The following is a 17,029-nucleotide window of genomic DNA, read 5'->3' as shown; positions in this document are numbered from 1 at the left end:
TCACTTTTGTATATTTAACTTTATGTTATCTAAAATTCCTAAGATCTTTACAAAACTATTCCACAGAAATCATCCATCTGCTTGTCTTATTCCTCAAAGTTTGATCTTTTAGAAATGTAAATATCAGCCAATCAGGAACTCAGCTTTGGGCATGTGATATTTTCAGTGACCCGATCAGCAGGTAAAATACTAATCCAATAGTCCTGCGCGGCGATTCTCCTCCCAGACTTCAACAGAGCTCGCTCAATACACCGGCAGACAAACAGCCGCTGCGGGGAGTGTGGGCAGCCTGCTCGGGTCTCATGAACTGTGATATTATACTTATTTTTGTCGAGACAATGATAAAAAAAAGGTCCCCTATTTTCCCCCCTTCTCGGGTTAATGCGGGACAGCCTTCAAACTCAGTCACAGAGACACAGAAACTCTGTGGAAGCGGCTGTCATCCAATCGGTGCCCAACCCTACCGATGTCACCATAAAATTGTATCTTTTTCCCAAGAGCTCCACGTCCACCACGCGCCGTGTAAAAATACGACTGCCGCCTCCCAATTATGAATGCTGCCATACTTCCACCTGCCGAATTAACTGAAAAACTTGCATTAAGGTTGCTGATATTTTATTTGTTAAATTTTCTTTAATTTGAAAGTTTCAGCAGCTTTTAAGCTTAAATACTATTCAGATTTTTTTTTTTTTTTTTTATCCGTTTTGGACCTAAACTAAGTCTGAACTTCATTCCTCTGTGACCTTCTGGATGAGCCCTCAGCATTTTATTCAACCTAAAACTGACAGATCCAGAGAAACCGAAGTTCCCTGATGAAAGTGAGGTTGTCGCTGTGTTTTAAAGTCCCCAGCGGTTGTGATCGGTTACAGACTTGGACATGCGTGAAGCGGCAGACCGGGGGCTGCCCGCCGTGACCCGCGTCTGACCCGCTCAGGGAGCGGGGGCGGCATTTCTAATCAGAGCTGTTATGACAGCAGAGATCCTGTACTCACAGCCTCTTCAACCACATTATTCTGCTCTGACCTTTACCGCCGCGGGCCGGAGCCGCTGTAGCCGCCGTGTAAATCATACGAACGGTTCCCCGTGCGCACGCAGGTACACGCCACGGCTTCGTCATTTCAGGGCGAAGCGGTCGCTTTCGTTTGGCGTCCCATTTCCTCCCCCGCTAACCCCTCTGAACACCCCCTTTGTCGCCCCCCAACCAACAACCGCCCTCATTTAAACACATCCAGGCCCCTAATTGAATTGCAAAGGTCACCGGTGCAATTATTTCTGAATAAATGAGTGACCTATAATCCGGAGTGCTGCGGTGATAATTTATTTCACTGCGTCTGACAGTGAGGGGACGGGATGCCGAGCCACTGTCGCCCCCCCTCAGACAAGTCGCCCTCAGCCGTGATATTAAGCTGTTACGAGCTGCTAATGAGTGCCGCGGCGCCGTTGGCTGCAGGTTTTAAACGTCCCTGTTTGCCTCCGGCCTAAAGAGAGACATCAGTGGAGGGAAAATCACTGAGAGGGTCGCCTGACTGTTTCCGGGAAGCAGGACTTCTGCAGGAAGTCGGAGTGACCCCGCCACAGATGAAAGCTGACCAATGAAGGAGCCATGTGGACAGAAACCCAGCATGAGCCGTAAAGACCAAATTATTTATCAACTACTGCTTTAAATATAAAAAAAATCAGTGAACTACATCGAAACTATTTTTCCGAATAAGATGATTGATTCTTTACTTTTGACGGCAGTTTGTGCACCTTCCTTTTAGAATAAAAAACAACCTTTAAAGTAAAGATAAACTTTAGTGAGCCGTCATCCCTTTTATCTTCTCGATAGTGAATCTAAACCTTTGATGGTATGTGAGAACTGGACTGAGTGACCCTTCCCCACAATGGCTCTAAATAGGAAGTACCTTCTGGTTCCAGTAAGCCAAAAACCTACAGACATTCTATTGGTCAGAGTAACCATTCTTGCTCTGATACCTTTTATAAGTTGTTTAAGTTATAAACTAAACTGACCAATCAGATGAATTAAAAGAACCAGGTGGCCCCGCGTCAAACAGAAGGGGCGTGGCTTTTTAAAATGCTCACTTCTGGTTGGTCAGAGTGATTGCCATAGAAATATGCAGACTAAGACCGACAAACATATAGCGGAAAAATGGCAACTAAATTGACCTAATTTGGTTGGAACCTGAAGTAAGCCCTTTTCTACAGATGATGTCACACTCGCTCCATCCAGTTCTATTATACAGTCTATGTTGAAGCCTGCTGGCCCCCACGCCCAACTTTCAAAATGTTTGATAGATTTAATGCAGTCCGCTTTCAAGTAGTATAGGCGTGCAACTCCAACAAACTCACTCCTGATTGGAGAGAGAGAGATACATATATGTAAAAATGTATATATATAAATTGCGATATATATTTATATATATATATATATATATATATATATATATATATATATATATGTATATACATGGCATATATATAGGGACCATAGGCATCCTTGTATATGCCGAATCCGCGAATATGGTGAGCGCGGGGAAGGAAGGCTATGTGCGGAGATACACCTCAGTAATGCGGCACCTTTTTCAGACTCAAAAATTTCATACAAGCGTATTGAGTTGTCTGAGTTTTTGTGACGAATTGTAAGAGTAAACTTCATGCTGTAACCTAAGAAAATTTGCTTCAAATCTACAATGAAAAGTTCTGACAGAATATTTCGCCTTTTGCTATGATTTATCCTAAACATGCAGTTTTACATTAAACCGAACAATCTCAATAAGATAAACCTATAAATCAACGTAAACTACATAGTAATTATTTGCTATTGTTGTCCAATGTGGGTTTCCATACACATCACTTTAAAGCTGTTTTTTTTATCGTATCAAATCAAGCTTTATTCATAAAACACTTTTCACCCATATGGAACACAAAGTTCTTTAAATACTAAAAACCTTTTTCAACTTAAAAAACTAAACTTTTACACAAAAAAAGTATAAAAGTACAAGTATAAAACCCTATGGATGTCAGTTTAAGCAAGAATACTTTTATTTTTGCATATTTTATTAAAGTCCAGTTGAAGTGAGTTTGATTTAATGTTCTGTTGCCTTTAGGTGTTTGAAAAAAAGCTGCAATTTTTTTATTTACTTATTTTTGTATATACATTGGGTCTTAAATTAATCAAGAAAGTAGGATTTAATCCCTCAATGAAAAGCTAAATAGACTTTAGGGAAGAATGGCATCAGAATTTACACAGAGGTTTGTCATTCTTCTGAGTGTTACTTTTGTATGTCAAAATATACTGTTGTGTCTCAGTGGGGGGAAGGGCTGCATGCGATGCCGCGCGCTTTTACTCCACCTGCGCAGCTTTGGCTGTTACCGCCTGCTCTCATGTCACTGCTGTGTGTAAACCTGTGTGTGAAATGCGTCCGCGTCACTTGTTGTGTTGTTGTGCGTCCTTGTCTCTTTATGTGTGGTTGACACACAACCTTTAATGGGGGCGCTAATGAGTAAGTGCATTTTTCTTTTTTTTATTGTTGGGTTTTATGTAAAGTTGCTCAAATGCTCTCAGGTATGGCGGCTCTAAACGGAGGCCTGGGCGGCGCAGGGCTCACCAACGGAACCGCGGGCACCATGGACGCGCTGACGCAGGCTTACTCAGGGATCCAGCAGTACGCCGCCGCAGCGCTGCCCACGCTCTACAGCCAGTCCCTGCTGCAGCAGCAAGGCGCTGCCGGCAGCCAGAAAGAGGGTCAGTAGCCCGAAGGCGTGAGGCGGCACGTCACTCAGCGGGAACTGCACCGCCATCACTGAAATGATATATAATAATGATATATATTAATTATATTATATTATATTATATAATATTATATTATATTATATTATATTATATTATATTATATTATATTATATTATATTATATTATATTATATTATATTATATTATATTATATATAACATTAATAAATTATATATTATAATCGGGGTGTATATTTGAATAAACCCCTTTTTATACTTGAGGCTAAACCTATTAATTATATTTGTATATATTGGTTTTGACAGAAAAGAGAAGAGAGGCCCTGTCCGAAATCCCTCACTACGCTTTAAACTCCTAGAAGACTGTATACAGTAATTGGCACTATCCTGATTTTAACATAACTCCGACACCATGCTCACTACTTAAAAAAAAAAAAAAGGCAAATATGATGTCATCCATTTGCTAAATTAAAATCCTAATAAATATGAATATTTATCAAAGACTATGTGTTTTGATGATGAAAACTTGGACGATTTATTGAAAAATTAATATAATAACATTTTTGGCAAATCGTTTAAACACAATAGAATATATTCATCAAACAACTAGTGCCACTATGTTTCCAGAAACTGTTCTAGGCACTTTAGAATTGTAGATTCAGACTCCAAAAAAATGGCAAACACTCAATATAGTGCACTAAGTAGTGAGTGGTGAGGGAATTCCGACATACTCAGAGAGAGAGGGACGTTAGAAATGGGGGAATAGTACATGTGACACACCCAAAGAGAGTTTTTATAATTAGTATTATTAGATTTACTGTTCTGTAGATAGTTTTATTAAATCTTTTACACTGAAATCTCTAAACAAATTGCTTTCAGATACATTTCTTAGTCAATATCAGGTCTTTTGAAATGTCAGCAATAAAACTTATGTATGAAACTTGTTTAAGAACCACAGGAGCAGATAATATCCTTATTATAAATTTATTTGTTTTTGTCCCTCAACAACATAAGGAAAATGCCAAATTTATTTACAAATGTTAGTTTCTCTTTCTACAAAAAACAAGGTTTATTTATAAGTGGGTGGATGGATGGATACTGTAGACACCGCAGATACTATAGATAGATACTTTCATTGTTTATTCTGCTTTTTTTTAATTATTATTCATTAATAAAAAAAATAATAATTTATAGTGTATAGCTTATATATGTATTTAGATATTCATCTAAATATTTGTAAATAATAGATAAAAAGTGCATTGTTTGGCTATGAAACAAAATATATCTAAAAGTTGAATCAGACATTAAAATCGATAATAAAAAAAGAATATTAAAACTGTTCTCGTCTCTGTCAATTTTTAAAAATAAGCTTAAAACACATTTTTACAGTCAAGCTTTTAACGTTCCTTGAGACTCTGCTCTGTTTTTACTCCGTTTTTACTTTGTTTTTACTTTGTTCTTATCCTGTTTTTAACTCTGTTACTGTCTTGGTTTTTAGTTGCTTTGTGCTTGATATTTTATCTATTAGTGTTCTTGGTGTTTTAATGTACAGCGCTTTGTAGCAGTCTGCCTGCGTTAAAGCGCTTTATAAATAAACTTGATTGATTGAAACTTGATTGTTCAAACAAATGCAATCATAATAATAAATATGCTTAAATATAGTAAGGCTAAGAGATGTATTTGTCTGAATGTCATATTTTTTGGAAGAGGATTTGGTCCATCTGCATCCGCGCGGGTTAAATTTCCCCGAAAGCCTCCACCAGCGGCGCTGCATACAAAGCAGATGATGAAATGCCTCGTAAAACAAACAGAGCTGCGTGCTGTTTGTTGATGCACCTCTCCGCTTCCAGCCGAGATGCATTTCTACAAAAGCCGTCTTTGTTTGACGGTCCATCCCAAAGTTCAAACCCCTTCGGGGAAAGCCAGACGTGCCGGCACTCCGCCGCCACCGCCGCTTTGTGTGGCTGTGGAGCGAATATGAAATGATTCGGAGGTCTGACCTGCTATTATCATTATGATGTGTGAGGGAGAGGCCAGAGGCTCGACCTGCGACCCCCCCCTTAAGAGAGGAAACCATGAAGCTCAAATCATGAATAAATAAAAAGACCCAGAACAACAAAAATTCTGTTTTATGCGCAGACAGTGAAAACACTGTTATTAAATGAAAAGCTTTCGTGAGAGACGAGTTTTTTTTATGCCATTCAAGAGCAACGGTGGACCCAAGGTCACGGGACATTGTGCTAAGCTGTGTGCTTGAGCTGCGTTCCCATGACAACACATCTGCAGTCTCCACGTCTCTTTTATAGGTTTTTGATGATAAAATAATAAAATCTCTTCCTGACCTTATGTCTGCTGTGCATTTCGCCCCTCCAGGACCTGAAGGTGCCAACCTCTTCATCTACCACCTGCCCCAAGAGTTTGGAGACCAGGACATTCTGCAGATGTTCATGCCTTTTGGAAACGTGGTCTCTGCCAAAGTCTTCATCGACAAACAGACAAACCTTAGCAAGTGCTTCGGTAGGGCATCTCGCACGCCTGCTTTTGGGTCTAAACGGGCTCAGAATGACACCATTTACAGATCTCTGAAGTCACATTTGGGTTTTAGGACAAACATTGTAGGAAAAACTGTTGACAGAAGAAATAAAGTTTAGATAAAGTTCAATTCTGCTTCAATTTTCTGGTTAAAAAAAGCAAAAAGTGACTATTTGTACATCATTTTTGCTAGGGGTGTGTATTAGCAATACAATACGTATCCCGATATATGCCTCATGATACGATACATATCGCGATATATCCTAAGACTGTACCAGAACAAGAACAAACTCAAATCAACTAAATTAATTTTATTTAATGATCACAACTTTAACCAATGCAGCTTTATCTCATATACAAGTAGCATTTAACCGCAAACTCATAATAATATCGTCATCTCAACATTTTGAATCGAACAAAATATCGCGATGTATCGCCAGATCGCTTTTTCCCTACAAGTTGATACACCAAATGGTTCCCGAGTACGGCTGTGTCTGCAGCTCACCGCTCCCCCAGGGGGTGTGTCAAATGCAGAGAACAAATTTCACACACCTCAGTGCGTAACAACTGATAGGACTTATAACTTTCAATATGTGTAACCAACAACAACATTTAGTCTTAAAATACCTACAGGCAATTCAGCAATGTGCATTTGTGTGGCCAACATGAATTGCCATCACTTTCTGTGCTTGGTTGTACGTAAATACTGGCGTATGACATCAGCCAAAACCAAATGTACACATTTTCTCCTTTTTGGTGATTACAAGTTTCAGTTCCTCATTTATCATATCCTCCTGACTATGTGTCTTTTGTAGAGGACTTTTCTAAGCCTAAATATCTCCCAACCACTGCATACTGAAAGAACTCCTTATGGTTTCTACTGGGAATTTTAGTTTTTGGTAAATAAAAAAATTTGAATGGAAACATTATTTTTCTCCAGTAGGAAAACTTGAACCGAAATTGATGTCCTACAAAAGTTTTTCTTTTTATTACCAGAAATATGTGAAGTTTAAACATCTCAAAATGTTTTTATTTAACACCGTCCACATGTTCAGGAGTTGTTCATTGCAACAATTACTACTATTATACTCCCTATTCTCCAGAGTATCAGATTTTCATTTCGTAAGAGCCAAAAGAATGCATATTAAAGAAGATAGGCGGTGTACAAGTCGCACCTATGACCAAGTTATGCAAAAAAATGGGATTTATACTCAGAAAAATATGATAATCTTATATGAATCCCCCATTTTGAGCTGTTGTCATGTTAATGTAAAGACCTATTTTTAAGTTTCTTATATTCATTTCTAGACAAAAGATGGCTACTCAAATTAACTACATTTTCTTTTCTAAAACAGTTTCAGAAATCTAAACAAAAACAATTAAAAAATGCATACAAATAATAGTAGAATAGTAGTTTTGTCAAACTCAAAAACTGAAATGTCTCAAAATTATTGATGCAAAGCAAAAATTAAACTATTAGTTAATTGAAGCTTATTCAACGTCCATTTCCTTGAAATATTTCACAGTTTTAAGGGTGGGTCATCTGGACTTATTGTCTTCTGTTCTTGGAAAATTTCGACAATGTGGCGAAACTTCAACTGAAGGACAAATGTCAGTGCTTTAAGATACTTGAAAGGAAATAAAATTGCATTTTAAAATAAAAGATATTAAAAAAATACAAAAAAAGGTTAAAATCTTATTCAAGTTTTCTCTCAATTAAGCACCAAATATTTTAGACATTTAAGTTTAGTTTTTCAAAGCAAAACTCTGATTAGTCCTAAAGGAATGTAATATAAGCCACTCTTAATCGTGATTCTGTTCGAATACTTGTTCAAATTCAAACCAGTGACAGATGCGGCTCTTTCATCTTCCCCCTATAGACACAAGTTTCTTTTTTTCAAACAGAAAAAAGCGGGTTTTGTTTGACAGGCTTTTGCCGTCAAAAGCAGGAACATCTGAATATTATGCATATCCAGTCCGCATGTCACAGCTGAGACAAACTGAAATAAATCAAGCTTGGATCCAGGAGGTAAGAGCAATGAGATTTGACTGCTACTTGACAAGCAGCAGATGGATTGTTAGGATGAATGTGAAACAGGCGAGACAAGAAGTTACTGTCAGTTTAAATGTTGGATCACATGAGGAAGTGAAGTGTGCTCTGAAATACTTCTCAGGACGCCGCATGAAACTGAAACACGAGATGAACGTTTGTCATGTTGGAACTGTCATTTAACATCCTCATCTGTTGCTCTTTTCCTCTATTCCTAATATTTTGTGCAGCATTTACTTCTAAGACCTTTTAAGATCAATTCTTTTCTCGAGCAGCTGAAGGCTTTATCGTGACAAAGACTCAAATAGACCAAATATGGAGCTGGAAGTCATTTAATGGATTAACATTTGTAAATTTAAAATGTTCATGTATTGCCTTTTACGTTTTGTCATCAAATAGATTAGGCTAAATTTAACATTAACTTACATAAGTACACCATGTTTTTGAAAAACTAGGTTTTAAGTCATTAGAATATTGTGTATTTATCTATAAAACGTAAATGTACTGCCTTTTACATTTTATCCAAAACTGTGTAAAACTGACAAAGTGAACAGTTCTTACTTACATACCCTACTACAGAACCCCACCCCCCACTCACTTTATAGGTTTTTAGTATTGAGGTATTAGGAGGGGAATTTGGACACAACATAGTGTTTTTTTTAATTAAGCTAGCTTTCTCATCAAATAGCAAATGCTAAACTAGCATTAGCTTACACAATAAAGCCTGTTTTTAATAAACGAGCTTTTTCATCAAATAGCTAATGCTAAACTAGCGTTAGCTTACAAAAATACAGCATTTTTTGAATAAACCAGCTTTCTTATCAGCTAATGCTAAAATGGCATTAACTGACATGAATAAATTGCGCTTTTGAAAAAACTAAATTTCTCATTAAATAGCTAATGCAAAACTGGCATTAGCTGATATAAATAAAGCACGTTTTTAAAAAACTAACTTCATCATCAAATAGCTAATGCTAAATTAGTGTTAGCTTACATAAATAAAGCGTCTTTTGATAAGCTAGCTTTCTCATCTTGCTAGAGCTAAATTAGCATTAGCTGACATAATTAAAGCATGCTTTTGAAAAACTAACTTTCTCATCAAATAGCTTATGCTAATCTTGCATTAGGTGACATAAATAAAGTGTGCTATTGAAAAAACTAACTTTATCATCAAATGGCTAGAGCTAAACTAGCATTAACTTACCTAAATACGATGTGTTTTTCTGAATAAATCTAGCTGTCTCATCAAATAACTAATCCTAAACTAGCATAATGCTAAACTAGCATAATGCTAAACTAACATTAGCTGACATAAATACAGCATGTGTTCAAAAAGCTAGCTTGTACTATAAATAACAGTAAAATTAGCATTAGCTAACATAAGTACAGCATTTATTTAATAAGCTTGCTTAGCTAGCATTTGTTCAAAAAGCTAGCTTATTAAACTAATGCCAAACTGGCATTTGCATTTAATGAACTTGCTTTGTTAACAAATAGCTAACACTAAACTAACTTTACAGCTAAATCTCAAACAATTTTGCTACTTTCTTGTTATTTTTGTAAATCTAGAAACACATTCAAATGTGTCTCTAAACTTTTGAAGGTGGAAACATACAAAGAACTGTCTTGCTAACCCATTTTAGCACATCTCATTAGCCAAAACCAGAACAAATACTCGTAACTTTGGGTTGTGAAAACTTTACATTTGAAATCTAAAAATCTTTTTGACACTAAGATAAATTCAAAACGTAGCGGTTTGTTGAAAGTTGTTTATTTCCTTAATTTTCAGAATAAAAGACAAAAAATTTCACTCTCACTACTTTAAGTTATGATGTTATATTTTGGTTTTCAGTCCTAGTTTAGCTTTTTTTTTTCTCATGACATTTCTTGGAGGATTTAATTTGATTAATAAATAAAATGCAAGATATGTGAATGACATTCTTTGAATTTCCGTAACTCTTTAATTCAATGGATTTATGTTGTGTCAGCGGTCATAGAGTTATTTTACCGTCGCCGGTGTTAAAGTTTAGACTTTCTAGTCATTGAACTTCCGTAGGAATGACCCGTCTCTGTTTTTTTTCTCCTCGCAGGCTTTGTCAGCTACGACAATCCCGTGTCGGCACAGGCAGCCATCCAGGCCATGAACGGCTTTCAGATCGGCATGAAGAGGCTGAAGGTTCAGCTGAAGCGCTCCAAGAACGACAGCAAACCGTACTGATCTTAGCACTAGGGTTTGTCTGCTCCCCCTGTTAGCACTGCTAGGGTAAGTCCTCCCCCCCTGAGAAAACAACAAAACTGATTAAGAAAAAAACGAGCCACGACCTCTTCACACGGGGACTCGGGGAGGGCGAGGGATGTGGGAAGGAGGGGGAGACGACCTACAACCATCCTGAGCGAGACACGAGCCTTTGATTTTTATCTTTATGTTAGCCAGTATTACTATTATTTATTACTTTTTTTTATTTTTGGCACACATGAACGCTTCCATTACCCCCATTACTTTGTGCAATTTCTTTGACCTAATATTATATTAGAAGAAAGTATCTCTTCTCTATTTTTTTAAGGAAAGACCAGTTTTGATTATTTTTATCCAGACATTTTTACGGACTAGTTACATTTAGGATAAAGACAAATGGAGCCATCTTTGTTTTTGTTTTCCTCTTCCATCGCAGAAAACCTTAGGTTTGGCTAGGGGGTTCACTTATTTTTTTAAAAGCTCCTTTCCTTTCGACGCGCACTCCGATATGCACACGTCCTTTGACCTCCGCGGTGTTGGTTGCAGGCCGCCGCTGCTTCTTCGAAACCCCTCTTAAGCCTGCTGGCAACCCGGGAGCAAAGGCTGCAAAACGCTGGTGGCCTATTAACACTAAAGTCAGCCTGCCATACAGTACAAATACAAGTACAAGTACAGCTACAGTCACAAACAACAAAAACACACACAATCATCAGTTCTATGAAAGTAAACCGTTTTTTATTTAGAATTATATGAACTACTTTTCTGGGTCAGATCACATTGGTCTTTGTTGTTGCAGCATATTTCAAAATAACATCCAGAATTTGATGGTTATTAAAAAAAAAAAGTACTACTAATAAGAGTTTTAGGGGGGGAAACTGAAAATACTTGATGTTTGTTGAAAGTTGAAAAAATTCAAATTACAGAAAGCCACAGGCCTGTAAATTTTATTTGTAAAAAAAGCAGTTCTATTTTTCTACAACATTTTTACTGCCTCTGATAAAGAAAAAAAAGGATTTTATTTATTGCAGTTAAGTTATTGGACTCCTAGAAAATAAATATACATCCTTTTTTTCCAAGTAGACCCTTGTGGAGAAGTCTTGTGGAACTGGAATTTTGCTGTTTTTTATTTTTTCAGTGCATTAAAGCGCTGTCATCACCCCCCCCCCCATAAGAAACTCTGTTATTCTTTGAAGAACTCACCTCTCTGTCGTCCGTCGCTCCATCTTTCCACGTTTCCTTTCATTCTGTTTCACTTTAAGTGTTTCCATTGTGTGTGCCCCCCCCCCAACTTTGATGCATTTCTTTAAAAAAAAATCTAAATTTGTGAGATTGGTTGGAAAAACTGCCTCCCAAAGGTCGTCCCTTTTGGGCGTTTCTCTCGTCTCGTGATCGTGTGATGTTGCCTGTCAGTATAAACCTATGAATATCACTTTAGTATAACGAAACAAAAAGACTCAAAGAGCTAAAAAACTGCCAATGAATAAATCAGTGTGTAGTGTTTGTATGTTTGTATGTTTGTTGTTGTTGTTCTTTTGTTTTTTTAAAGGAAAAGCTGTTGTGTTGTGGTGCTCTGCTCTGTGTGTAACTCTCCTCTCTCGTGTTTTTTCTTTCCCTCCTTTAGAACAACACATCTCCATGCCTGTTAGCTCATCGTTTGCCTAGCATGTCTCCGTGGCGTCCCAAACAAAAAAACTTCAAAGAATACGACAAAAAAACTCTTCACCACACAAAAAAAAACAAAAAAAAGTGTCATCGTCCTCCTCCTCTTCGTCCTCGTCATTCTTTTTTTCCGATGTGTTTTTCCGAGCTCATCCGATCATATCCTGGTTCTCCTCCTCGTCCGCGGCCTGCTGACCTTTTTGGACTCTTTTGCGTACTTTTCCTTTTTTATTTTGTGTGTGTGTGTTTTTATGCATGTTTTGTTTGATTAATTTCGCGGGGAGGGAGGAGGTTGACACGGAAAAATGTGAAAAACGCTGCATTTTTATGACAAACAAATGTTGTTTTAAACAAAAAAAAGAGAAAAAAACAACCTGTGGCAAAAGGATTTCCATTTTTTGTTTGTTTTGATGTGTTTTTCCTTCATTTGAGGTTCACTCCAGGAATTGGCGCGTCACGCCCGCTTCTGGCCGCCCGCTGAACCAACGGGCCAGAAGCGGCCGGCGCTCGTGTCTCTGAAAATAAGACTACTTCCAAACAGTTTTGAGGAGATAAAAACTGTCTGATCAAGATTAGACTCTGTCAGAGCTCTCTAATGGTTTTTACATTTTTCAGGCGGTGTAAAGTTTTTTGATAAGGCCATTTTAAGTGGCTCTGTTTCTCATTCAAAGTCTATATATAGAACCACTTTTTTCTAGAGTAGTTTAAAAGTAAACAAAAAAAAGAGACATTTGCCCTGTTTGGGGGGGAGAAATGCTACCTACTTGTGTCACCTTTTTGCTGAACTGACTCACAGATAGACAATCCGTGGTTTAAATGCACATGATGAAATGACCTATATTTTCTACAGTTTAAATGTATAGACAAAAAAATGACCTGTAATCCGCGTTAACGTCGGTGCTTCTCGTGAGTTTAGTTGTGGGTTTCATCACAAGTCTAACAGTCTTAAGTGTCTCATGTTTTTCAAGAGGAAAAAAAATCAGTTTACTTGAACAATAGACAAAGCCTTTCATATGATTTTTTTTTTTCTTTTTTAAGGAGTCCCTATTTGCTAAATTTCTTGTTCGTTAATTAGCTATATGAAATTCCTGAAAATATATATAAATATAAATATATATATATCTATATATATATATATATAAATATATAAACTGTCAGCTTGTGAAGCATCAATGTCATTATTTTATTTCTCTTGTGGGAAACAATATTTAGATGTGTTTTGTTGTTCGGCAAAATGTCTTATAACGATAAAAAAAAAAGATCAGTGGAGTTTAGTGCCAAATTCTGAAGGTACTTCCTGCCTAGCGCGTCAGTGTATTTCTTGTGAAATTATTTGATAACATGGGTATTTTATTATAAGTGTTTTGTATGGATCCCTCATATTTAAAGTATAGATTTAAAAGAGTTTGTTAACTTGTGGTCTTGTTGCCTGACAATGTCATGTTTGCTTTTTTTCTTTGTAAAAACTGTAAAAAGTGCCCATGTGTCATATATATATATAAATATATATTATATCTTAACACACACACGCACACACATGGACACACACTCTCGTGCAGACCTCACAGTTTACTTTATTGTGCATGAGAGCCCCTGAGGGCGACCGCCTCCTCAGCAGCCGCCGCCGTCCGTCCGTCCGTCCGCCGCCGCCGCCGGCGTGCCGACACTTCTGGTCCATCAAAGCCTTACCACCGATCTTTGCACTCCTGTTCTCTCTGTGTTAGCGTTTTCTTTCACGTCGGTGAGAGACGTACGCGAAGCCTTATTTCCACCAGTCCTCTTCTCCGTCTGGAAGGTTCAAAACCGCCTTTTCTTTGAGTTTTGCGACAGATCATTACCGTTGTAAACTCCTCCGGCTCTCATGATGTAAGCACAGGGCAAGAGCGAAGCACATGCCGGGGGGGCGACGGTCAGGGTGGGGGAGGGGCGTTTTGCGAAAAAAAAGGTTGTCTCCATTTTTTTTTTTTTTTTTTGGGGCCAAAATCCTGTTCAGATGCCAAAGTGTGTTGTTGCCAATCTCGTCGTGGTCGTTTACATGGGCGGCACCGTGTCGTCGGTCTATCCCCCCCTCCCCCCACCTCCCTGAAAGTTTACGGTCTGCAAAAACAAACAAAAAAAAGTTTAAAAAAAATATATAAATATAAAAAGCAGCATTATTTTCTACAGAAGCTCACCAGTCGCCTTAACCAGGGAGCATCGTTCCAGTATTTCCGGTCTGTGAGTCCAGTGTGCCGACCGCCCTCTCCGTCAGCGCCGGAGGACGCTCTCGTTTCGGTTGTTGTCTCCAAGGCTAACCAGGGTTATTGGGACAGAGATGCCTTATTGGAACAGCGACGAGAGGCGGGTGAAAGCTTTCATCACCAACCCTGCAGCACAAGCGGTTCAAACTTTCACGCCTCGTCGCGTCTCGCGTTTAAAGGGTAACCAAACACCGAATCGACTGTTGTGGGGCTTCAAAAAGTGCTGTCTGTTGATGTGCTTTTTGACTAATTAAAATAAACTCGTCAAAAACCTTCTGTATGATGCCCCCTACAGGTTGAAACGGGGTGTTACAGTTGAATTTTGCGATTGGTCAGCTGGTGAAAGTCCAAGAAGTTTATCGTTATCATGCTCTGCAGCTCATGTATAAAAGCCCCGCCCATCTTTGATTCTGCTGTGGCTGTGTTAGCGTTAGCATTAGGGCTGGATATTGGTCATAAAGAAGCAATTTGATCCGATTTGCCAGAGCCTGGATTGATTTGATTTAGATTTTTTTTTTTATTCTTTCGATCTTTCAATTCAGTCTTGAGTTTATACATTTATACACATTTGTTTAGAAATACATAAATAATCTACTATATGTTTTGAATATATTTATGTTAATCTGATCCAGTTCACATACTGTAAAATGTATCAGTGAAATAATGAGATTGTTAATAGCATTCAGTGTTACATGGATTCTCAAACATGTGATTGTTCTGCCTCTCCTGGAGGGCGATTCAGTTTGACCACTAGGTGGCGATCCCGCTATAGCATTACACCTTATTCCAGAAGAAGAAAAAGTACGAGAAAAAAACGTTTGTTTTAGACCACAAATGGTTACTTTAAAGAAAGAGTTTGGAAAAATAAATTCTAATTTAATCCGCAATGTAAGTCGACCAAGCTTTAGCATTTACGGGAAATCCCGTTATACGTTAGCATCAAGCTAGCAGCTCATACGTTAGATCAATCTGTACTTTTAAGTATGAGCAAAAAACTATGTTTAAGACCACAAATAATTACTTTTAAAAATATTTCCTTGAAAGAGTTTGGAAAATTTATGCCTATGAGTTTATAAGGATATTCATTTAGTCGAATGAGCGTTAGGATTAGCCGCCCTATGGGAATCTCCATTAAACATTAGCATCATGTTAGCTGACTTTAGCTTTATGTGCTAAATCGATTTATATTTTCATGAATTGATTATTGATCTATTAAGCTTAAATCAATTCATATCAATTATTTATAAAAGTAATAGTTAGCATAGCTCGTAGCTGTGTTGCCTTCAGTTGTTAAAGTCTAGCGATTGAGTGCATTGGATCCAGTAACGTTTCAGTCTGGATTCTTTGCTTAATACCTTAGCCCTATGATGCTAGCTACATTTTACCACTCTCAGACCCGCCCCTTTTTTGGGATTTTTTTTTAAGAATGGAGTCGGCCTCCAACTGCCCTGTTTGGTTACCCTTTAAGCTGTCCCCAAAAAATAAAATAAAAAAATCCACAAACTGCAAAATCAATTGCGCCAAACTTGCACAGTCCCGCGTGAAGCATCTCGTCTTTATCGTCAAAGCACAAGAAGGTCGCGGACGCAGAGTTCCTGCGGAGCGGCTCGCCTCAGGGGCTGTCATCGCCGATGCTCGTTGTAATCTTTCTATCTCGTCACTGTTCACTTCTCTGTTCTCCTTCTTTCTTAATTATCTAAGTGCTATTTATCAAATGAAACTGAAAGGAAAAAAAAATCTTGTCGTTTCTTTGCATTATGGCTTATGTCAAGTTTTTTGAGGAAAAACTGTTTTGTGTGTTCTCTTTCTGTGGCGTAAAAAAAAAGCTTGTTGTCTGTAGAGATGATCTGATTTCCTTTCTCGCTGTTGTTGCTCTTATTTTGAAAATCTCAACAAGGGTTTTTTTTTTATTTTTCAGTAGTTTTGTCTTGAGAGAAGCCAAAGTCAATGCATTTCAGTGGATCCTGTAAGCGTGATGATGTATGTTTGTTTGACAACACTTGGAAATCTGTCACTGGATGGGATTTAAACAGTACAAAAAATGCAGGCTTTCCTATTTCTACAACTGATTGTACTTATGCATTTTGTACCAGTGGAATTTTTTTATACTGGAGATTAAAGGAAACATCAAAAAAAAAAAAAAAAACCTTAGAAAAAGTGTCTGGCCTGGTGGTGTGGCCTGACCCCGACTGGTCCCCGAGTTTGATTTCTAGCTGGCATCCAGAACGTTGGCTTTTGATATCAGATTTTCTAGAAGATCTTTGGCTTTACTCCTTCCACTTCTTTTCCTCACACCAGTGTTATCCCTTATTTCTTTTATTTCTTTCTGGCATTGTTTTCCCAGAGGTAGGCGAGTGTCACTCCCTTATTTTTTGCTTGTCTAGACAACAGCCGTAAGTTTCATTTGACTTCTGTATTGTGCCGTCTACACGATAAGACGATTATAGAAAAAGATCGAATAGAAATATTTAGTCACCTTCAATGGATTAATGTATTAGTTTTAATAAAGAGATCGACTAATTAGAAACTTTGCTTTTAGCTGTTTAGATTTTTCCGGTTTCTC

The 17,029-nt window shown here is 37.8% G+C and overlaps 1 protein-coding gene across 17 annotated transcripts in view; it reads left to right on the top strand.

Moving 5' to 3' along the window:
• The window catches only part of celf2 (cugbp, Elav-like family member 2), a 253,216-nt gene extending 238,855 nt beyond the window's left edge, over nt 1–14,361 (top strand). For 9 of the 17 annotated variants that reach the window (XM_024292776.2, XM_024292749.2, XM_024292784.2 and 6 more), the window contains 3 exons: nt 3,566–3,745; nt 6,123–6,266; nt 10,422–14,361. In XM_024292776.2, the coding sequence (XP_024148544.1) occupies nt 3,566–3,745; nt 6,123–6,266; nt 10,422–10,549 (452 nt within the window). In that variant the 3' untranslated portion in view covers nt 10,550–14,361. Of the gene's footprint in view, nt 1–3,547; nt 3,746–6,122; nt 6,267–10,421 lie in introns of all 17 variants that reach the window. The other 8 variants (XM_024292722.2, XM_024292741.2, XM_024292802.2 and 5 more) reach the window with 2 other exon arrangements.
• Nucleotides 14,362–17,029: the final 2,668 nt, after the last annotated feature.

Source organism: Oryzias melastigma, linkage group LG23, assembly GCF_002922805.2.
Source record: "Oryzias melastigma strain HK-1 linkage group LG23, ASM292280v2, whole genome shotgun sequence".
Taxonomy (NCBI): Eukaryota; Metazoa; Chordata; class Actinopteri; order Beloniformes; family Adrianichthyidae; genus Oryzias; species Oryzias melastigma.
Note: the sequence above shows the minus strand (reverse complement) of the source record. Positions and strands in the feature narration are given on the sequence as shown.